Genomic DNA, 23,611 nt, shown 5'->3' on the forward strand with positions numbered 1-23,611 from the left:
ACCAGGTTCTGGGATGATTAGCTGTGCACTGGTTTGTGCATTCCCAGCTTCATTTTCAGCTACACACTGGTAGAAGCCTTCATCTGATTTTACTAAGCCCAGAATCCGCAGATTGCTGCCTCCCTAAGGAGAGAGAGAAACAAGACAAAGGGTTATTTGTTTATTATTATTATTATTATTATTATTATTATTATTATTATTATTATTATTATTATTATTGGCAGCATACAAATCTAACAAATAAATAAATAAACAATGATGATAATGATGATGATAATAATAATAATAATAATAATAATAATAATAATAATAATAATAATAATAATTTGAAAACAATCAGAATTGACAAAATCTCCATCTGTCAATTGCAAAAGGCTGCTTTACTGGGATCGGTAAACATAATTTGCCGCTACATCATGCAGTCCTAGGTGCTTGGGAAGCTCCCGACTGGTGATTAAATACGAAATCCAGCATAGTGATCTTGTTTGCTGTGTTGTACTGACATAATAATAATAATAATAATAATAATAATAATAATAATAATAATAATAATAACAACAACAATAACAATAACAACAACAACAACAACAATAATAATAATAATATTTGTATACCGCCCTTCTCTGAAGACTTGGGGCAGCTCACAGGATACAAAAACAACACAACAACAAATCTAATTAATTAAAACTTACTGCTAAAATCCCATATATATTAAAATCAGTCAGCCAATTCATTCACAACCACACATTGCATCTCATAAACAGAGGAAGGGGGCTTGATCTAATTGCCCCAGGCCTGGCGACATAAATGAGTTTTGAGGCTCTTGCAAAAGGCAAGGAGGGTGGGGGCAGTGCGAATCTCTGGATGGAGCTGATTCCAGAGGACCGGGGCCTCCACAGAGAAGGCTCTTCCCCTGGGCCCCGCCAGACGACATTGTCTAGCTGACGGGACCCAGAGAAGGCCAACTCTTTAGGACCTAACCGGTCACTGGGATTCGTGGGGCAGAAGGCGGTCCCATAAGTAATCTGGTCCGATGCCATGTAGGGCTTTATAGGTCATCACTAACACTTTGAATTGTGTCCGGAAACCAATCAGCAATCAATGCAGTCCGCAGAGTTAACCTGGAGTCCGTGAATACAAGGAAGGGATCACATTGGGAACAACTTGTTTTGAGAACAGATAGACCTCGACTTATGACCACAATGGACACCACAAATTTATGTTGCTATGGGAAACATTTGTTCAGTGCATTTTCACAGCTATGGCATGATCTTCCTTGCCACAGGTGTTAAGAGAGTCACTGCAGTTGTTAAGTTAATAACACAGATGTTGAGTGAATCTGGCTTCCCCATTGACTTTGCTTGTCAGAAAGCCACAAAAGTATATCATGTGACCCACCCCAGGACACTGCAACCGTCATTAATGTGAGCCAGCTACCAAGTGTTTGAATTTTGATCATCTGGCCATTGGGATTCTGCAGCAAGTGTGTGTGAAAAAGGGTCATAAGTCGCTTTTTTCAGGGCTGATATAACATCAGATGGTCACTAAATGAACTGTTGTAAGTCAAAGACTACCTGTATAGTCCCTATAGTAACTTAAAAACAAAACTGGGAATAATTTTTTTGTTGTTATGCAAGGTGGCTAAGTGAACCACATCTGATTTTACAACTTTTTTGTGTTATTATAAATTGCAGTTATTAAATTATTTCAGTAGTCATTTCTGTCTGTCTGTCTGTCTGTATGTCTGTCTGTCTGTCTGTCTGTCTATCTTTCTATCTATCTATCTATCTATCTATCTATCTATCTTTCTTTCTTTCTATCTATCTATCTATCTATCTTTCTATCTATCTATCTATCTATCTATCTATCTTTCTTTCTTTCTATCTATCTATCTATCTATCTATCTTTCTTTCTATCTTTCTATCTATCTATCTATCTATCTATCTTTCTTTCTTTCTTTCTATCTATCTATCTATCTATCTTTCTATCTATCTATCTATCTATCTATCTATTTATCTATCTATCTTTCTATCTATCTATCTATCTATCTTTCTATCTATCTATCTATCTATCTATCTATCTATCTATCTATCTATCTATCTTTCTTTCTTTCTTTCTTTCTATCTATCTATCTATCTATCTATCTTTCTATCTATCTATCTATCTATCTATCTATCTTTCTATCTATCTATCTATCTATCTTTCTATCTATCTATCTATCTTTCTATCTATCTATCTATCTATCTATCTATCTTTCTATCTATCTATCTATCTATCTATCTTTCTATCTATCTATCTATCTATCTATCTATCTATCTATCTATCTTTCTTTCTTTCTTTCTTTCTTTCTATCTATCTATCTATCTATCTATCTATCTATCTATCCTATCCATCCTATCATCCATTCATCCATCCATCCATGCATGCGCTGTATTTTAAGAGAATAGGGACTAATCATTGTTTGTACTTGTCAGGATGAAATCATCCATATTTTTCTCTGTTTTTCTTTTTCTGCAGAGTCTATTTTTAAAAATAAACTATGCAACTTTGGACTTCGTATTAGTTTTTATTTTTTAATTGTAACCTTTATTGAAATTATATGAAGACTTGAGCTGTCCCATATCTTTATTTTCTGAAATAATGTTGATTTGAGCACGTTTTCTCTCAAAGTTTCTCCTTAGGGAGGTAAAGATGATTTATAATGAACCCTGGTGAGCACCTGAGAAAAATGATAAAGATGACAATAGTGATATTTATTACTTTTATTTTCTGTATTTGCCTTTTTTAAAATCAGCAGGTGTTTTATGGTGCTGCCTCAGTGGTGGATTGTTGCCTATTCCAACAATCCAAAGGTTTTTTAGAAGCAGTAGCGAAAATTTTGTGCCGCTCACCAAACTGGCAACAATGACCAGTGGTTCTCACTTCTGAAACGGTCCTCCAGTCTCTGCGGATTAAAAAAAAAATCCCTCTGCACATACGCAAAGGCTTCTGTGCATGCACAGAGGGTAATTTCCAGGGAGGAACACATATGCGCAAAATGTGCACTTCCGTCACGATGCAAACTGGTGGGGAAGGTAAGTAGAACCTACCTCTGCTGTTTTATTCTAAATGTTTTGCTTTACCATAATGGGTATCTCTAAACCAAGGGTCCCCAACCTTGGCAACTTTAAGACTTGTGGACTTCAACTCCCAGAATTCAATGTTTTCAGAAGAATTTGGGGAGTTGTAGTTCACAAGTCTTAAAGTTGCCAAGTTTGAAGACCTCTGCTCTCAACTATGGCTTAGCTCAAGATGTCTGCAAAAAAGAAAAAAGAAAACCTAGAATAGGCGTTGATTGCTTACCTGAACGCCTCTTCTCGTACGGTGAGCGGGTACAGCAGTCACATGGGTTGCTCATGTCCAATCCGGTGGAACTGAGCCTAGTATTAAAAAAGCTTGCCGGATCCGCCCCTTCCCCAGAATTCGCGAATCCATAGACTAGGCTCAGTTGTGAAGCTCTGTGGTGTTCAACTCTCATTGTTAGAGGAAGAAAAAGATAGAAAGGTAAAGAAGACACATACAAGGGCGGGAAGTGACTGCTGTACCCGCTCACCGTACGAGAAGAGGCGTTCAGGTAAGCAATCAACGCCTATTCTCCGTACTGAAGGAGCGGGTCCAGCAGTCACATGGGACATACCCAATAGATGGTCCCTAGGGTGGGATTAGCTTGCTATCGTGTGAGATAACGGATTGGAGTACCCTTCTGCCGAAGGCAGCGTCCGCTGAAGCGTAAGAATCAATTTTGTAGTGCCTGATGAAGGAATTTGGCGAGGCCCAAGTGGCTGCTTTGCAGACCTCCTCCAACGGGGCTTGAGTCGCCCAAGCGGCCGAGGTGGCTGCGCTCCTGGTGGAATGCGCAGTGATGTTCCTTGGAACTGAGAGGGAGGCCGACTCATAGGCCTTAGATATAGTCCCTCTGATCCAACGGCCTATTACTGTTGAAGACACTTTGGCCCCCATGACTCTGGGATGATAGGCTACAAAAAGTGCTTCTGACCTCCGAAAGGGTCCTGTGCGTTGGATATATATTCTCAGCGCTCTGGTGAGATCCAGGGTGTGCCATCTAATTGCCAAGGGATGGTCTCGTTGGAGGCAGAAGGAAGGTAGGACAATATCCTGAGATCTGTGGAACATGGAACTGACCTTGGGTAAGAAGGTGGGGTCCAGTCGCAAGACTACCTTGTCCTGATGGAATTGACAAAGATCCTGCCTGATTGAGAGGGCAGCCAGCTCCGAAATGCGTCGGGCAGAGGTAATAGCCACCAGGAAGGCTACCTTAAAGGATAGGTACCTGAGGGACGCCAATTTTAGGGGTTCGTATGGTGCCTGCGTGAGGGAGTGGAGAACCCGTGGCAAGTCCCAGGATGGATACCTGTGGACCTTGGAAGGTCTGAGGTTGGCTATGCCCTTGAGGAATTCCTGAACTTCAGGGAAGGATCGGAGAGGCTGTCTGCGGGGGCCCCCTAGGACAGATGAAATGGCTGCCAGATGACGCCGGAGGGTGCTGGTGGAGAGTCCTTTACGGAAACCTTGCATAAGGAAGGAAATAATTCTGTGTATGGGGATGCACAGAGGGGAGAGACCTTCCTGAAGACACCACTGGTGAAACTTGGACCACGTGTGGTCGTAGATTCGATTGGTCGAGCCCCTTCTGGCCTTTAGAATGACCTCCACTGAATCGGGGTCATGCCCACGCAGTTCTAAATCTCTCCTGATAACAGCCAGGCGGTGAGGTGGAACCACTCCGGGTCTGGATGGAAAGAGGCCCCCTGCCGCAGCATATCCCCCGAAACGGGGAGTCGCCAAGGGTCCTGGACGGACAGCTGTTGGAGATCTGCGAACCAGGGCCGGCGGGGCCAATGAGGGGCGATTAAGATTACTCGGGCCCTCTCGGTGAGGACCTTGTGAATCACGTCCGGGAGGATTGGAATTGGAGGAAATGCATAGAGTAGGCCTGGAGGCCATGGACTCCGGAGGGCATTGATCGCTTCCGCTCCCGGGGATGGAAATCTGGAATAGAAGCGAGGGAGTTGGGCGTTCGCATTGGTCGCGAAGAGATCCAGGACTGGTAGGCCGAATCTGAGGGTGATTTGATGGAACAGGTCTTGATGGAGGTTCCACTCTCCTGGGTCTATCGTTGCTCGGGATAGCCAATCCGCCTGGATGTTGAGACTCCCCGAGATGTGATCGGCTAGGAGCGACTGGAGATGTTTTTCCGCCCAAAGGCCCAGCTTGAGGGCCTCCCTCATGAGAGCCTTGGATCTCGTGCCCCCTTGCCTGCAGATATGGCTTTTTGTGGCAATGTTGTCGGTGAGAATGAGAACGTGCCGGTTGGGGATGCGAGGAGAGAAATGCTTCAGAGCCAGGGAGACGGCTCTTAACTCTAGCCAATTTATTGGCCTGGAAGCTTCCTCCGGGGACCACGTGCCCTGGGCTATCATCCCCTGGGCGTGGGCGCCCCATCCCGATAGACTGGCATCTGTGGTGATGACAAATTGATCCGGGCACCTGAACGGGGATCCTCTGTCCATGGCCGGAGACTTCCACCACTTGAAGGATCTGCGAACACTCAGTGGAATGACGATGCGTCGATTTGAGTTGCTGTGCCCCGATCTCTGAAAGGCAACAGAAGCCACTGGAGTTCCCTAGCATGAAGGCGAGCCCAGGGAATGATGCCTATGCATGACACCATCTTCCCCAAAAGGGAAGATAGAGTAACTATGGATACTGAAGGATTAGATAAAATGTTAGAAATTAACTCCACAATACTGAGTTTTCTCTCGGGAGAGAGAAAAACCTGGGAAGATTTTGAATCAATAATGGCTCCCAGGTGAGGAATGGAAGTGGAAGGTTGGAGGTGACTTTTTTCAAAGTTGATGGAAAACCCATGGTCCTGAAGGACTGACATGGTGACAGAAAGGTCTGATTTCACTCTCTCTAGGGAGTTCCCATGAATTAAAATATCATCAAGATAACATAAAATGTGGATGGGAGACGCCCGGATATAGGCCGCCAGGGACCCCAAGAGCTTTGTGAAGACCCGAGGGGCCGAGGAAAGGCCAAATGGCATCGCCCTATACTGGAAATGCCTGCCTTGAAAGGAAAAACGTAAAAATTTTCTGTGGCATTTGGCTATAGGAATGTGAAGGTAGGCCTCAGTGAGGTCTAAGGAGACCATGAAATCTCCCGAGTGAATGGCGGCCAAAATAGAAGACAAGGAGTGCATTTTAAACTTCCTATATTTGATGAATAGGTTTAGTTTCTTTAAATCCAAAATGGCTCTCCAACCTCCGGAGGACTTTGGAACCATAAATAGGATGGAGTAAAAACCTAGGCCCTTCTGACCGGAAGGGACCGGCTGAATGGCTCTAATGGACAATAGATGAGAAATGGCCTCCTCCATACGGTTACAATCTGAGGATGACCTGGGCGAAGGGCAGGAAATAAAACGTTTAGGGGGAGGAGAAATAAATTCTAAAAGAAGGCCTGTTTGAACAGTGTCAATGACCCAAGGGTCCTTGGAGGTGAGACGCCAATTTGCAGCGAAATGAGCTAGGCGACCCCCTATGGGAATGGAGGAAAGGTTACCATCTAGGTTTTTTTGAAGCCCTGTTAGAGGCAGCTCCCCTTTGGAAACGAAAACCCCTACCCCTGGAGTTCCTACCTTGGGAACGAAAGCGGGGGGAATACTGACCTGGAGATCTCTGATAGGAAGCCGCTTGATCTTGCTGGCGCCCTGGGCGACGAAAGGACTGCGTTTTAGTAACCTTTTTTGTGGTTGGACCCAAGACCTTCTTCTTGTCTGTGGTCTCCGTGAGGAGAGGATCCAGAAGATCACCGAAGAGAAGGTTGCGCTTTAAGGGGCCCTGGGATAACTGCCACTTTTGGCGAACTCCCGCTTGCCAAGGGCGAATCCATAGGAGTCTTCTTGCCGTTGTAGAGGCTGCAATAGACTTAGCAGAAAATCTAGTAGATTGTAAGGTGGCATCAGCCACGTACTGGGCAGCTGCAAAGACCTTGTTGAAGTCTTGTTGACCTCTCAAGTCATCTGGAGGAATGTGCTGTTGAAGTTGGCGAAGCCACAGCAGCATGGCTCTGGAGAAGAAGGAGGCTGCTGCAGAACTTTTAATGGCCCAGGAATCAGCGGAGAATCCTCTTTTGAGCATTTGCTCGATGCGCTTGTCCTCTGGACGGAGGACTTCCTCCGCCTCGCCTGGCACAGCTGCTGCCGAGTGAAGAATTTTGACAGGTTCATCTGGTTTGGGAAAAGATAGAAGCTCTTCATAGGAAGAGGAGAGTTTATACAACTTTCTGTCCTTGGTAGAGGGATTAAGGCCAGAGGCTGGAAAATCCCACTGTTTAAGTAAGGCATCTTTAAATAATTTAGGCATAGGGATTACCTCGTTATCCTCCTGTTCCTCTGTGAAGTAAGGTAAATTCTCCTCCGGGGGATCAGTGGAAGTGGAGGCTTGTTTCTCCTGGGCCGCTAATCCCGTAGAAATTCTAGCTTTGAGGAGGAGAGATTTGAATAGTTGAGAAGGGAAAATAGTAATAGGAGGAGGGACCTTTATTTGGGATTCCTCATCCTCTGATAGGCCCTGGAAAGGGTCTTCATCCTCCTCTACATCCTCATATTCATCTTGGGAGGACTCTGAGTCATCCTGAATAGGAGCTCTGACCGCTGGGGAAGAACCCAAGGGGCGGGAGGAACGAGAAGGAGGAAGAGGTAAAGGAAGCTCATTGATGGAGGAGAGTTTGGCATCAATGGCTTTGGACAACACAGCAAAAATAGATTGGAACTCAGGAGGTAAACTGGAAATATCAGCAGGAATGGCAGAAGAATTCCTAAAGGCCTGGGAGGATCCTGGCTGGGGGGAATCTTCCATAATATCTGGTTCCTCTGGACCTATGCCCCATAGGTTAGGTTGGGGTCTGTCTAGGTTTGGCTCATCCAGAGATAACACAGGGACCCCAGAAGGAGGCAGACTAGAGGCCTCTGGAGGGTCTTGACTACTGATTACTTGGGCCTGCACTTTCAAACGTTTTGCTGATTTATCATGAATCTTTTGTAGGGCTAGGTCCCTTCTCTTCTCGGCCCTGGTGACCTTGGTCGAGGGGCGGGCCCCTGGAGAAGAGGAGGAAGAGGCCTGGGGGATACTAGTAATCTCATCGCCTGTAGGCCTGGCCTCTCTGGGACCTTTAGTTGTGCCTCTCTTGGGAAAAGTAGCCATAGTCTGACAATTAACAGAAGACAAGGCTGAGCCAATAACTAAATTATAAGGAGAAGATTTCAAGGACTTCCCAAGAGGAATGGATCCTGCTTCGAGGCCTCGAAGCTGCTGAAACGTGAGGACAATCTGGGCAAACCCAGAGTTCGTGCCCCCAAATCCAGCGGGGCCAGCCTCCCTAAACTTTGCAATTAAGTAAAACCAAGGCACTCTGGTTGGAGGCTAGGCCGGTGGAGAATTTAGCCTGGGACCCCCAAGGCCCGCTCCCGGATCCACGCGGTGGACTGAGGCCTACGCGGCTGGCAGAAGGCCAACACGAGAGGCCTAGATATTTTAAGAAAGGGCGCGAAGGCCTTCGCGCCAAAAAATCGCTTCGTAGAATTTCTTAAGGGAAAAGCGATCGACTAAGTCCAGGAGACTAGAGGCGTCCCACTCCGCAGGAGGTATTTTATAAGCCCTTAAATATATTTTTATACAATAAATAAGCAATAATCCAATGATAAATACTTGCACCAGGACCTCCAGGCCAAGGGATTAGAAGAATCCACAAGCGGCCGCAGGAATCGTAACCGGCAAAACCGCCGGGGGAAAACGAAACCGCAACTTCTCCCAAGTAAAAAAGCCTAGCCGCCCTTTACTTTTTTTCCTTTTTAAAACGGCTGGCGCAAATAGTGCAAGTAATAAAATAAAGACAATAAATCTTACTACTTTTTTGAAGGAAAGATCGAAGGGAAGGTGTTAGAATGTTGAACGAGCTATCACATACAACCGCAGGATATGCGAACTGAGCGAATTCTGGGGAAGGGGCGGATCCGGCAAGCTTTTTTAATACTAGGCTCAGTTCCACCGGATTGGACATGAGCAACCCATGTGACTGCTGGACCCGCTCCTTCAGTACGGAGAAGAAGGTAATTGTTAGCCGCTCATAGTCCAGTTTGCAGTGAGCGGCATACAAATGCAACAAACAAACAAACAAATAAACAAATAAATGAATGAATAAATAAATAAATAAATAAATACAAATAAATAAATAAACAAACAAACAAAATACAAATAAATAAATAAATTTAAACATTATTAATACTTTACATCTTAACATTTTCAGCATGTGAGATTCCTAATTATAGAACAAAAGAGGTACAGTGTTCCCTCGATTTTCGCGGGCTCGAACTTCGCGAAAAGTCTATACCACGGTTTTTCAAAAATATTCATTAAAAAATACTTTGCGGGTTTTTTCCCTATACCACGGTTTTTCCCGCCCGATGATGTCATGTCGCCAAACTTTCATCCAACTTTAATAAATATTTTTTTAATAAACTTTAATAAATAAACATGGTGAGTAATGATCTAAATGGTTGCTAAGGGAATGGGAAATTGCACTTTAGGGGTTTAAAGTGGTAAGGGAAGGCTTGTGATACTGTTCATAGCCAAAAATAGTGTATTTACTTCCGCATCTCTACTTCGCGGAAATTCGACTTTCGCGGGCAGTCTCGGAACGCATCCCCCGCGAAAAGCGAGGGAACACTGTATTACAAAACCAGAAGAGCCTGAATGTTAATTTTCTCCTGAAAACATTGAATGAGATAAATATATAGATATCTATTCATATGTATTTCCCCTCATCACGATGCTAGAACTTTAATAAAATGTATATTTGTTTAAACAAATATGATGACTCTTATTTGCTTATGCTGCTGTAAAGTCAAGACTATGTTATTAAAATAAAGATAATGCTGCAGAGCAGAAAATTACTCAAATTTCCCATCTAGCACTTAAAATTGACAGAATTGTTTTCCAAGGAGTACTGAAATGTTCTTGATTGGGTCAAGATCTCTCACTTAACCTGCACCGGAAAGAATGCCTTCTAGTAGATCTGATTTGGTCTATAAATCTAGCTAAACTATTGCATAGTGTTATGATATCATCACTCCCAATAGATAATGGCTAATTGAAATCAATCATATAGAGGGGAAACACCCTCCCCAGCTATTACAGGTAGAAAAGAGCAAGAGTGTAGGGCGAAATTACAGAGGGTTATGGTGGAAATGTCTTTCACCTTTTACCTCTCCATTCTTACTTTCAAAGCAATCATTTAATCTATGTACCTTATTACATTATTAGCTAAGTGATAACTTTGAAAGCCCACTTTGCTATATTACCAGTGATGGGTTCCTATGGGTACGGTCAGGTATAGAGAACCAGTAGAAAACAACACTTTTTTTTTCTTTTTTCCCCTACTGGGCTCTGCATATGTCTTTCCTATTGAAGTAAATGGGGTTGGATGTGTATAATTTTAGAAGAGCTGTGTATGTGTGTGTGTGTGTACATACACATACAGTTTATATAGCAGATAATGTATATTTTTTGTGTACCAGTGTGTAATATGTATGTACATATATGGCATATATACATGGGATTAAATAATATGTTTTGAATGACCAGTAATAGTAAATAGATAGGGAAATTGTATCTCTTTGAGGTGAGGACAGGACAGGCTCTCTAACACAAACTTTTGAAGTGAGTGAGGTCAAGTTGGCCACCTTTAAGCCAGTCACATGGCCTTCTCTGTGGCGGCCCCGGCCCTCTGGAACCAACTCCCCCCAGAGATTAGAATTGCCCCCACCCTCCTTGCCTTTCGTAAGCTACTTAAAACCCACCTCTGCCACCAGGCATGGGGGAATTGAGATACTCTTTCCCCCTAGGCTTTTACAATTTTATGCATGGTATGTTTGTATGTATGATTGGTTTTTATAATAATGGGTTTTTAATCATTTTTAGTATTGGATTATTATTGTATGCTATCTTATTATTGCTGTTAACCACCGCGAGTCTTCGGAGAGGGGCGGCATACAAATCCAATAAATAATAATAATAATAATAATAATAATAATAATAATAATAATAAGTTAAGCCACACCCCAATCACATGGCTGTCAAGCCACACCCACAAAATAAACCACGCCCACAATGTGGTAGTAAAAATTTTTGCAGCCCTTCACTGTATATTACCATTAAAAAAATCCCCAACAACAGATTTGCTGGAACCATTTTACAATGTAGGTTGAACTGGTTTCACAAGGTGCAAGAAACAAGCACTGATAATTACCACTATCTGAAAATAATCACTAGGGATGACAACTTCTCCATTCTTGATCCACTGTACGGTAGGGGCTGGTTTGCCGGAGACAGCACATTCAAACTCGATGTCCATACTTTCATAGGCATAGAGATTTGAAGGGTGAGTGATAAACCACGGAGGAACTGCAAGAAGAAAGAGAGAGAAAGATCAGAAGGCGGGAATGAAAGCTGTTATCGGAATATTGATTTGCAATTATTTATCTGTGACAAATCCTCAGCTGTCAGACAAAACCTAGTCAGTAGATCAAACTTGCATGGTTACCGGTGATGGCCCGCTACCGGAACGGTAAGGTGCTATATTCATAGAAACATAGAAAACTGACGGCAAGAATAATAGCAATCCAATTAATACATTAAAAACAATCTTTAAAATTCTAATTAAGTGTATTGATAGTGTTCTGAGGATGGCAATAGAAACATAGAAACATAGAAGTCTGACGGCAGAAAAAGACCTCATGGTCCATCTAGTCTGCCCTTATACTATTTCCTGTATTTTATCTTACAATGGATATATGTTTATCCCAGGCATGTTTAAATTCAGTTACTGTGGATTTACCAACCACATCTGCTGGAAGTTTGTTCCAAGGATCTACTACTCTTTCAGTGAAATAATATTTTCTCACGTTGCTTTTGATCTTTCCCCCAACTAACTTCAGATTGTGTCCCCTTGTTCTTGTGTTCACTTTCCTATTAAAAACACTTCCCTCCTGAACCTTATTTAACCCTTTAACATATTTCAATGTTTCGATCATGTCCCCCCTTTTCCTTCTGTCCTCCAGACTATACAGATTGAGTTCATTAAGTCTTTCCTGATACATTTTATGCTCAAGACCTTCCACCATTCTTGTAGCCCGTCTTTGGACCCATTCAATTTTGTCTATACCTTTTTAGGTGAGGTCTCCAGAACTGAACACAGTATTCCAAATGTGGTCTCAGTTCTGGAGACCTCACCTACAAAAAGATATTGACAAAATTGAACGGGTATTCCGATAGCAATTTTTTATTTATTTATTTTATTTGTTCAACTTTTTAATACCGTCCTTCTCCTTAGACTCAGGGCATCTTACAACATGTTAGCAATAGCACTTTTTAACAGAGCCATCCTATTGCCCCCACAATCCGGGTCCTCATTTTACGCACCTCGGAAGGATGGAAGGATGAGTCAACCTTGAGCCGGTGATGAGATTTGAACCACTGACCTACAGATCTACAGTAAGCTTTAGTGGCCTTCAGTGCTGCACTCTACCTTCTGCGCCACCCCAGTGCTTTTTGGGATGTGCATTCAGCTGCCCATCCGTGACGCACGTCCACATGAGATTTGGCTTCTGTGCATGTACAGCAATTGAAATATTCCGTGAATAAACTCGTGCAAGCAAGAGTTTGGCGATTTTCACCCATTTTTTTCCTTCTGCGCATGCGTAGAAGCAAAAATATCATGGAAATCACTGAAATCTCACTCTCTCGTGTGTCCTCATGTGAAATCTTGCTTGCTGCGCATGTACAGAAGCCAAATCTCGTGCCGATGGGTGTGTACGCACCCACCAATGTGCATGTACCCATGACGGCCTCGGAGGGCGCATCAGTAGTGCCGAAGACAGCAGTCCTTCACTGATGGTTAAGATGTTGGCTTAATAACCAGAAGACTATGAGTTCCAGTCCTGTCTTAAGCAAAAAAGCTAGCTAGGTAACTCTGGGCCAAACACCAGGAGAAGATGATTTATAATTCCACTTTCGGCACGAAAGCTGTCTGGGTAATTTTAGGCAAACAGGACAACAATTGTTCTAGTTCCACTTTAGACATTCAAACTGATTGTTTGGCTTTGAACCAATCAGCAAGAGGCTGTGAGTTCTAGTCTCACCTTAAATACGAAAACTGGCTGGGAGATGATTAGATTAGATTAGATTAGATTAGATTGGATTGGATTGGATTGGATTGGATTGGATTGGATTGGATTGGATTAGATTAGATTAGATTAGATTAGATTAGATTAGATTAGATTAGATTAGATTAGATTAGATTAGATTAGATTAGATTAGATTAGATTAGATTAGATTAGATTAGATTAGATTAGATTAGATTAGATTAGATTAGATTAGATTAGATTAGATTAGATTAGATTAGATTAGATTAGATTAGATTAGATTAGATTAGATTTATATGCCGCCCCTCTCCGCAGACTTGGGGCGGCTCACAACAATAGCAAAAAACAGTACATAGTGACAAATCGAATGCCCACCAATCCAATTACAATTTTAAGTTAAGAAATTCATAAAGCAATCCCAATATATATAAAAAACAAGCACACAATCAATCAAACAGCAAAACAACATGGGCAAGGGGGAGATGTTTTAGTCCCCCAATGCCTGACGGCAGAGGTGGGTTTTAAGGAGTTTATGAAAGGCAAGGAGGGTGGGGGCAATCCTAATCTCAGGGGGGAACTGGTTCCAGAGGGTCGGAGCCACCACAGAGAAGGCTCTTCCCCTGGGTCCCGCCAGACGACATTGTTTAGTTGATGGGACCCGAAGAAGGCCGACTCTGTGGGACCTAACCGATCACTGGGATTCGTGCGGCAGAAGGCGGTCCCGAAGATATTCTGGTCCAGTGCCATGAAGGGCTTTATAGGTCATAACCAACACTTTGAATTGTGACCGGAAACTTATCGGCAACCAATGCAGACTGCGGAGTGTTGGAGTAATATGGGCATAGAGAAGCCCATAATTGCTCTCGCAGCTGCATTCTGCACGATCTGAAGTTTCCGAACACTTTTCAAAGGTAGCCCCATGTAGAGTGGGTGACTTTGGACCAGTCATTCTCTCTTGGCCCAAACTACCTTATTATAGGGGGAAAAATAGGAGAAGGAAGGAACATTAGATATGTTCACCACCTCGAGTTATTTATAAAAGTAATAAAGGCAAGATATAAATAAATAAGTCAATAAATAAATAAAAATATACCGTCCGATTCCGCAGTATTATAATAGATAGTCTTTTACTTAACCTGTGATTGGCTTTACAAAATAAACTAGTATGAGCAACAATTTTCCAAGTCTGTAGGAAGAAGATGTAAGCCAAATGATCTTTTCAGAGGACAAATTATTATTAAGATGGCAATTATCTGTTGTCTTGTATTACTATAATGTATTAACACTTTTCCTGTATAGTATGTGATATGCTAATTTAATTTAATTTCATCATTATCATAATACTAGTTATAGTATGATAGAAATTTGCAATTCAAGGGAAACTGCTAATAACATCACATTTCTAATGAGTTTTTCTATCATCAAAAAAGAATGGGAGGTGGGGGGGAATCTGTCCTGTTCGTCAGCTTTCAACAGGGGAATAATATTCATTATTCTGAATATTCATAGCTGCAAGAAAGCCAGATTAGATTTTTAATTTTCAGGATAGCATCCATGGCTTGTTTTTTGACATGGAAAATGCAATTGTGTTTCTGAAGCAGCCATGCGTAATGTCTGAATAATACGGTTTTTACAGTTGTATCAATACAAGGAGGAATTATCTAATAGAATATGCCTGTATAACTGTGTTCTCCGAGTTGCAAAATTTTCAGACCTATAGTTCATGATATTTACTTTACACTTATTGATATCGAAAGAGTCGGTTTGGGGTAGTGGTTAAAGCAGACTTGGGGAACTATGGTCCCTTTATTGTTCCTATCCCTGGTTAAAGCATCAGGCCCCAAACTGGGAGACTATACATACTAACCCCGCCTTAGGCACAAAAATCAAATCAGTCATAGTCTCTCAATCCTAAAAGGATTTTGTTGTTTAGTCATTAAGTCTTGTGATCCTATGAAGCACCATGGAGCAGCTCCCTTATGAAACCATGTTGTAACACCTTGGTCTCTTCAGCCTTGAAAGACGGTGTTTAAGAGGTGACTTGATCAAAGTGTATAAAATCATGCATGGGTAAGAAAAGGTGAATAGAGAAAAAATCTCTACAATACTAGGACCAGGGGACACTCCCTATAGCTCATAGGTAAGAAAGTGAGGGCAAATAAAGTGGAATATTTCTTCACCCAGAGGGTCATTGGTTTGCAGAAGAGAATCCAAACATCATATATAAACTGAATAAACAAATTCTCACAGCCAACCCACACTCAGTAAAAGACCTTGGAATACTAATATCAAATGACCTAAGTGCTAAAGCCCACTGCAACAATATCGCCAAAAAGGCTTCTAGAGTTGTTTACCTGATCCTACGTAGCTTCTGCTCTGGCAATCTCACACTACTCACAAGAGCCTACAAAACTTTTGCCAGACCCAACCTTGAATACAGCTCATCTGTCTGGAACCCATACCACATCTCGGACATCAACACCCTTGAAAACGTCTAAAGATATTTCACCAGAAGAGCCCTTCATTCCTTCACTCGAAACAGAATACCCTACGAAAATAGACTAACAATCCTGGGTCTAGAAAGCTTAGAACTATGGCACCTAAAACACGATTTAAGTATTGCCCACAAGATCATATGCTGCAATGTCCTACCGGTCAATGACTACTTCAGTTTCAACTGCAACAACACAAGAGCGTGCAACAGATTCAAACTTAATATTAACCGCTCCAAACTTGACTGTAAAAAATATGACTTTAACAATCGAGTTGTCGAAGCGTGGAACTCATTACCGGACTCAATAGTGTCAACCCCTAACCCCCAACATTTCTCCCTTAGACTATCCATGATTGACCTCTCCAGGTTCCTAAAAGGTCAGTAAGGAGCGTACATAAGTGCACTAGTGTGCCTTTCGTCCCCTGTCCAATTGTCTTTCCTTTATCTCATATATCATATATATTTTCTTCCTTTCATATATCTTTTCCTCTATTTTTACATATTATCTTTATGTCTATTCATGTCTATTCTCTTCCATATGTATTGTGTATTGGACGAATGGATGGGTGGGTGGATGGGTGGGTGGGTGGGTGGGTGGGTGGGTGGGTGGGTGGGTGGATGGATGGATGGATGGATGGATGGATAGATAGATAGATAGATAGATAGATAGATAGATAGATAGATAGATAGATACCGTGTTTCCCCGATAGTAAGACCCCCCCGATTGTAAGACATATGGGGGGTTTCAGGGGGGTTGGCTAATATAAGCCATACCCCGAAAGTAAGACATATGTCTTACTTTCGGGGAAACACGGGGGTATTGCGGGGGGGGGAGCTCTGGGTCTTCCCCGCTGCACACGCTTTCTCGACGGGGAAGGAGGCTGAACCGCAGATATAACATTGGGAAGAAGGTGCAAGGAATCGCGCGAGGGGGGGATAGCGGCGGTGGTTTGGATTAAGCGATCGTAATCCCCCAAAAGGACGAACTCCAGCCTCGGAAGGCCAATGAACCGATGGCTATGAAATTAAGGCTTTTCTTTGAGAGAGAGAGAGAGAGTGGGGGATAGTCGTCGTCGGAGCGCTAAAGACCAGGGCAGAGAAAGCGCGAGCTGCATGCGGGAGAAGCGGAGGAGGAATCAGGCAAGCCGAATGGGAGCCTGTTCTGTGTGAGTCCGTTCCGGGTTTTGCTTACAGCCCCGGGCATTAGCAATAGCAGCGGCGGCAGGAGAGGCAGCCCTTTGCAATGTGGTCCGCCTGTCTCGGCACTTGCAGAGCGAGGATGTAGAGGTGGGTTTGCGGAGGAATTGCTGGCGGGGAATGGAGCGAGGGAGGGCAGGGGAGGGATTCCCATTCGGCTTGCCTGATTCCTCCTCCGCTTCTCCCGCATGCAGCTCGCGCTTTCTCTGCCCTGGTCTTTAGCGCTCCGACGACGACTATCCCCCACTCTCTCAAAGAAAAGCCTTAATTTCGTAGCCATCGGTTCATCGGCCTTCCGATGCTGGAGTTCATCCTTTTGGGGGATTACGATCGCTTAATCCAAACCACCGCCGCTATCCCTTCCCTGGGTCTTCCCCGCCGCCCACGCAAAGGGGAAACCCCAATCTTCGCCTCCTCGCTGCTGCGCCGCTAAAAGGACCCTTTCAATTTTTTTTTCAATGTAAGACATACCCCCATAGTAAGACATAGGGGGGCTTTTGGGGGTTAAAAAAAAGTAAGACACTGCCTTACTATCGTGGAAACACGGTAGATCGTGACAGCTTTCATTGGTTTATGGAATTCACTTCCAGAAGAAGTTGTGACAGCTGTCAGCCTTGATAGCTACGAGGCAGGATTAGACAGATTCATGGTGGTTATTGAAACAGATGTCCATGTGCCGCCTCTATGTTGGTTGAGGCAGGCAGGATTCCCTTGGGTACCGTTTGTTGGGGGTCAAGGGAAAGGGAGGGTTTTGCCTTTTCCTTCTGCTCAAAATCCCCATGGACAAGTGGTGTACCACTGTGTGACATAGAATGCTGGACTCGATGGGCTTTGGCCCGATTCAGCATGGTTCCTCTTATGTTCTTATGTTCTTATGGAGCATAGCACATCAGCCCCTACATTCTCCTCAGCCCAAACCCATCTTCATTGCATCAATGACACTATCTAACATTTCACAATCTGCTGTTCTCTTCTCCATTTGCTTTCCATCTTTCCCAACATCAGGCTCTTTTCCAAGGGCAGATTGCTCCTGCCTCCTGCTACTGGTGCACTGTGTGCTCAACTTGGGGAGCCTTGCAAGCAAGCGCATGCTATGCACACAAGTATGCATGCACTCTGTTCTGCCAGGCTCTCTGATAGGAGCCTCCCGAAAATTCAAGGATACAAATTTCAGACACACACAAGTTTGAAAATTAAAAACAATGTTCTTTATTACAAAATTCAAAATAAACTGAGCACTCTTTTTGTATTGCAAAGAGCACTCGTTCCAAAACAGCCGGGTAGTCTGTACAATATCCCTTAATCAGTCTTTAAGTACTTATCTAGCAGCTATGAAGAAACTTCACACCCCTTCTTCTTCCACGAAGTGAAACACCCACACACTTTGCTCTGCGTTGGTTTCAAAGACGTGAAAAATCAACAAACAAAATCAAGGCACGATTCCTGAAGAACTGCGATCAGATACTCTTCCACAATGGCCAAATCCACACGCTGCTATTTATAGCAGCAGCCCTAATTACTGGAGCCCCACCCAAACACAGGTGGCCTCTCTTATCTCCTGTAATATGTCCTTAGTTTGTCTCTTCTACGCATAATTCTATGCTTGCGTGGGTCCAAGACATCTTCATCTGAATCAATGGAAGATAAGGAAGATTGACTGCCTGGGCTGTGTGCCAAGCCCACCTCTTCCAAGTCACTCCCACCTTCTTCTTCGTCCGAGGAAACTTAACTCTAAACTGATTCTGTCGGCAATAACACAGGCCTATGGCATGTTGAAGTTTCCCCTGCATCCACCTCCACATTCCCTGGGGCAGGAGCTGGGCCAGAGCCAACTACAACACACTCCCAGAGTGATTTTGCTTCTGTGCATGTGCAGGAAGTAAAAATTGCACTGAAATATCACGAGGGGACGCCCATGTGAGATTTTGATTATTCTTTTGCTTCTCTGCATGCACAGAAGCAAAAAAACCACAGAAATATCATGCATACATGCATTCTCTCACAAGGTTTTGCTTCTGCGCATATTCAGGAAACAAAAAATACCAAAAAAAAAAGAAAAGAAAAAAGATGGTGGTGCCCAAAGGACCTGCACTGGAGCAGTCACACGTAAATTGCACAATCTGGTGGCCACTACCGATACGCAATCGCCTACTGCACTATAGCAACCCATCCTTGATCTTTTGCAATGAATCCTCTCTTCTCACTTCAATTCCCGAGAAGTGACCACAATTCAACAGAAGAAGAAAAAAAAGAAAAGTAAATAACCATCAGCCCAAAAGATTTTTATGAAACATGTAACCCAGGAAAGAGAAACATATGTTTATTTCTAAAAGTACATCCTCGGTTGGCAGCAATTCAATATTAAAACAACCATACCAAAACTAACAACTTTAAAATAAAAAGATCAGAATCAAATTTTTCTGTCCAATTACCCTGGTATACCCAAATATAGGAGGGAGTATACTACTTCCTTTTTGCCTCCCGGCCACTCCAGGGGCCATATCCAAGGCAGTTAATTTTTTATAGCCGACAGACTATATTCTATATGTGTAACATATTTTTTGCTGGTAATGAAAAGGAAAGGAGACTAGTATAGGTCTATTTTAAGCTATTTTGCTCTCATCAGCTGGCCATTCTCTTACCGGGATTTAAACCTGGGGAGCCATTCAACAGAAAAAAAAAACATTACAGATCTCGATCTCTCTCTCTCTCTCTCTCTCTCTCTCTCTCTCTCTCTCTCTGTGTGTGTATAAATATATATTTGTTTTCATAGATTTTCACGGGTACAGGTATGAAGGTCTTGGCATATTCGGGTTTCTTCCCGTGTAGGATTTAGAGATTTCTGGAGACGTTTCGACGAGGTCCCACTCGTCATCTTCAGGTTGGTGCTTCTGTCCTTGTTCTAGGGCAAACACAGTGAGACCTGAGCTGCCTTCTCTCTATAAATATTGGTGGGTGGGTGTGGTTTGATGGCTCAGCAGCTGCAAGCTGTGTTGAAACTTCCTGGTGAATCAGTGGGATAACACCTGGGGTCATTGATGTAATTGATGCATGCTGATTAGTTGATGTATGTGGACCACACCCAACCAGTATTTATAGAGAGAAGGCAGCTCAGGTTTCGCTGTGTTTGCCCTAGAACAAGGACAGAAGCACCAGCCTGAAGATGATGAGTGGGACCTCGTCGAAACGTCGCCAGAAATCTCTAAATCCGTCTTGGCATATTCTGGTTTTTTCCTGTGTAGGATTCAGAGATTTCTGGTGACGTTTCGATGAGGTCCCACTGTGTATATATATATATATACACACACACACACAGTATATATGTGTGTTTGTGTGTGTGTGTGTGTGTGTGTGTGTGTGTGTGAAAATGATTTTGATTTTTCTGTCAGTAAAAGGTGATTCAGAAGTAAGCCTGTAGCACAGAAGTTAATATCTTACCTTGCATGCAGCATGCCACAGGTTCAAATCTGAGTAAGGATATGTCTAGCTGATGCCACCATAACCAGGTCAAAATAGATCTATACTAGGCTCCCTTCCTTTTCACTTATCAGCAAAAAAATGTTACACCAGTCATTTCCTCTGCTGCAAACTTAATCAATTTGTTCTGTAATTTGGAGTCAATTTGGAGAAGTATGGAGGGGTGTGTAAAAGGGAAGTCAAGCCATTGTAATAAGAGATTAACACTATTGTTGTTCTCCGATAGCTATATCTATGAAAATGCTAAGAAACAGTGACCCTATTAAGCCTACTTTGCTTAAAAACAGTGTTATTAAAAATATAATTTTAAGAAAAAAAATCTAAAAAGAACATTCACATATATTATTAACTGAAAGGAAACCCTTTTCTTCTCTCTGAGAAGGTTGCCGCAATATAAAACCATACTGTGACATTGAGAGGAAATCTATTATATTTCCTCATAAAAATATTGAAAATAATGGATGCAAGTACTGAGAACTACACTAGGTTTAGAACATTCATTTGAGGGGGGTAAAAAGATAAAACCTAGAGAAAATTGGAGCAGAACTTGAATTCAGTCTTCATAGAAGTAGCTAAGGAAATGTTAATATCCAACATAGTGAATTGAAGAACAAAAATATCATTGAATACAGCATGAATCCAAAATTAACATGTTCATAATTTGGTAATTCTGGCAGACCACATTTGTTAACCATCCCTAAAAAGCTCAGTGGTGGACAATTTGTGCTTTTTGTAGCTCACAGTTGGATTTCTGCAATTTTTGTGGTTTCTCTGAAATTGGAACCTTCCGTCTTGTTCCATTCTGGGAACTCAACATGGCTTACCCTGCAATTCTTTGTTCATTATTTCATCGCAACATTGTGAGGGAGAGAGGGTAATGAAGCAGCCTAGAGGTGGAGCTCTCGCCTCGCAATTAGGAGGCTGTGAGTTCGATCCTAGGTAGTGTTCTGTCGGGCTCTCTGGTAGACTCCTCCCAAAAATTCACAGGTACAAATTTCAGACACACACACGTTTGAAAATTCAAAACAATGTTCTTTTTTTTTTTTTAAATTATTTTATTATTAAAATGAAAACATTTACATCATATAATACAACATATGGTACAATTCGAAACATAAGAACAATCAGTACAGAAAAAGAAAAAGAGGGGAAAAAAAGAAAAAAAAAGAGAAAAACATATAGACAAAAACGGGTAAGAGTGTCGGCGAGTAAACAGGGGAGTTGTATTGAGAACGAAAATTGGGTCCAATTGTATGTGCTCGTTACCATGTTTCGAGGATTGTATCAGAGGGGTTCAATGCCAGAGTTGAAATAAACACATTGCGGAGAAGTTAACAGATATTAATAAATCTTCATATCTAAATATATATAACGTCTCGTGTTATTTTATGAGATAATAAAATAGTTTATACCAGATTTGTAGCAGTTCGAGGTAGTGTCAAAAATCACAATCTTATAGCCTATTGTTCTCGCTTTTGCTTCCTAGCCAGTTGTAAAAAGGGTCCCAACACTCGTTAAACGTAGCCGAGGATTCATTTCTAACTTGTGACGTCAATTTTGACATTTCTGCACAGTATAATATTTTTTTAATTATTACTTCATTTGGGGGTACTTCTTCGTTCTTCCACCACTGCGCATATGTGAGCCTAGCTGCGGTTGTTATATGAATGATTAGGTGTACTTGGGATTTCGATAGATTTTGTCTGATTATGCCCAATAGAAAGCATTCAGGAGTTTTATCAAGTGATAAATTTAACATTTCATCGATCCAAATTCCGATCTTATTCCAAAATAAATTAGCTTTGGTACATTGCCACCATAAGTGGAAGTAAGTGCCCAATTCTCGATGGCATTTCCAACAATTTGGAGAGAGTTTGTTATTTGATTTAGTTAATTTGATTGGGGTAATATGCCATCGGTAATACATTTTGATCAAATTTTCTTTATAGGAAGTGGCGATAGTCAATTTATAATTCCTAGTCCAGAGTGTTTGCCACTCCTCCTCTTTAATCTCGTTTTTGAGGTCCAGGTTCCATTTCTTAACGTTAATTTTTGTATTAAAGTTGTCCAATTCATTGTAAGTTAAGTAACAATAGAAATTTTTAATTAGCTTTTCTTGAGGGCCTATACATAGCTTGTCTAGAAGGGCATTTTTCCTTATCCCAGATATTTTTTTGTCTTTATTGTATTTAGATTGGATCTGGAGGTATTCCCACCATTCCACTTTTTGACCCAAATTTTCTAGTTCTAGCCTTGTTTTAATTGTCCCATTTGAGTTTAGGATGTCATTATATCTTATTATGTTGTTTCTTTTGTATAAATTTGGATGTACGTAGGCTTCTAACGGAGCGTACCACGTGGGGATTCCTTTATATAATTTAATTTTGATTTTTTTCCAAGTGTTGATTAGTGATTTCCTTATCAAATGGTTAGAGAAATATTTGTGGGTTGTCGGTTTTTCGTCCCAGAGATAATAGTGCCACTCTAAATGGAGGTCGTGGCCTTCTAAGCTTCTTAGCTTAGAAGGCCACGACCTCCATTTAGGGTGGCACTATTAGTCTAACTAACACCACTAGTCTGGTGTTAGTTAGACTCATCCACTCTCGTGTCCATGCCAGGGAAGCGGCAATATAGTAATCCTTCCAGATTGGAAGAGCCAGTCCTCCCTCTTCTTTCTTACCTTGTAAATATTTCAGTCGAATTCGGGGGCGTTTGTTTTGCCAAATGAAATTGTTAGTTAATTTAGTCAGATTATTAAAAAAAAACCTGTTTTAATTGTATGGGGATTGTTTGAAATAAAAACAGAATTTTGGGTAATGTATTCAGTTTAATGGCTGCAATCCTCCCAAGTAGGGAAAGTTGTAAGTTCCTCCATTTTGACAAGTCTGCTTGTATTTGATCTATTAGAGTATCATAGTTGTTTGATTTTAAGCTAGACACTCTGTCAAATTGATGCCGAGGTATTTAATTTTTGTAGCTATTTGAATGTCCAATTTAGCTGATAATATATCTTTCTGTGGTTGTCGCATATTTTTGGTTAGAATTTGGGTTTCAGTTTTATTTATTTTGAGGCCTGCCACTGTACCATAATCTTCCAGGACTTCTAATAATTTGGGGCCTGAGTTTAAAGGATCTTCTAAGATAAATACCAGGTCGTCTGCGAAAGCTTGAAGCTT

At 42.0% G+C, this 23,611-nt stretch overlaps 1 protein-coding gene across 1 annotated transcript in view; it reads right to left on the minus strand.

The window, feature by feature from the left end:
• Positions 1–23,611, minus strand: part of DCC (DCC netrin 1 receptor) — a 927,153-nt gene that overhangs the window by 552,100 nt on the left and 351,442 nt on the right. Inside the window, exons 6-7 of the mRNA XM_070736918.1 lie at positions 11,374–11,528; positions 3–123 (exon numbers count right to left, since the gene is read on the minus strand). Of these exons, the coding sequence (XP_070593019.1) occupies positions 3–123; positions 11,374–11,528 (276 nt within the window). The remainder of the gene's footprint in view (positions 1–2; positions 124–11,373; positions 11,529–23,611) is intronic.

Source organism: Erythrolamprus reginae, chromosome 2 (assembly GCF_031021105.1).
Source record: "Erythrolamprus reginae isolate rEryReg1 chromosome 2, rEryReg1.hap1, whole genome shotgun sequence".
In the NCBI taxonomy this organism is placed as follows: Eukaryota; Metazoa; Chordata; class Lepidosauria; order Squamata; family Dipsadidae; genus Erythrolamprus; species Erythrolamprus reginae.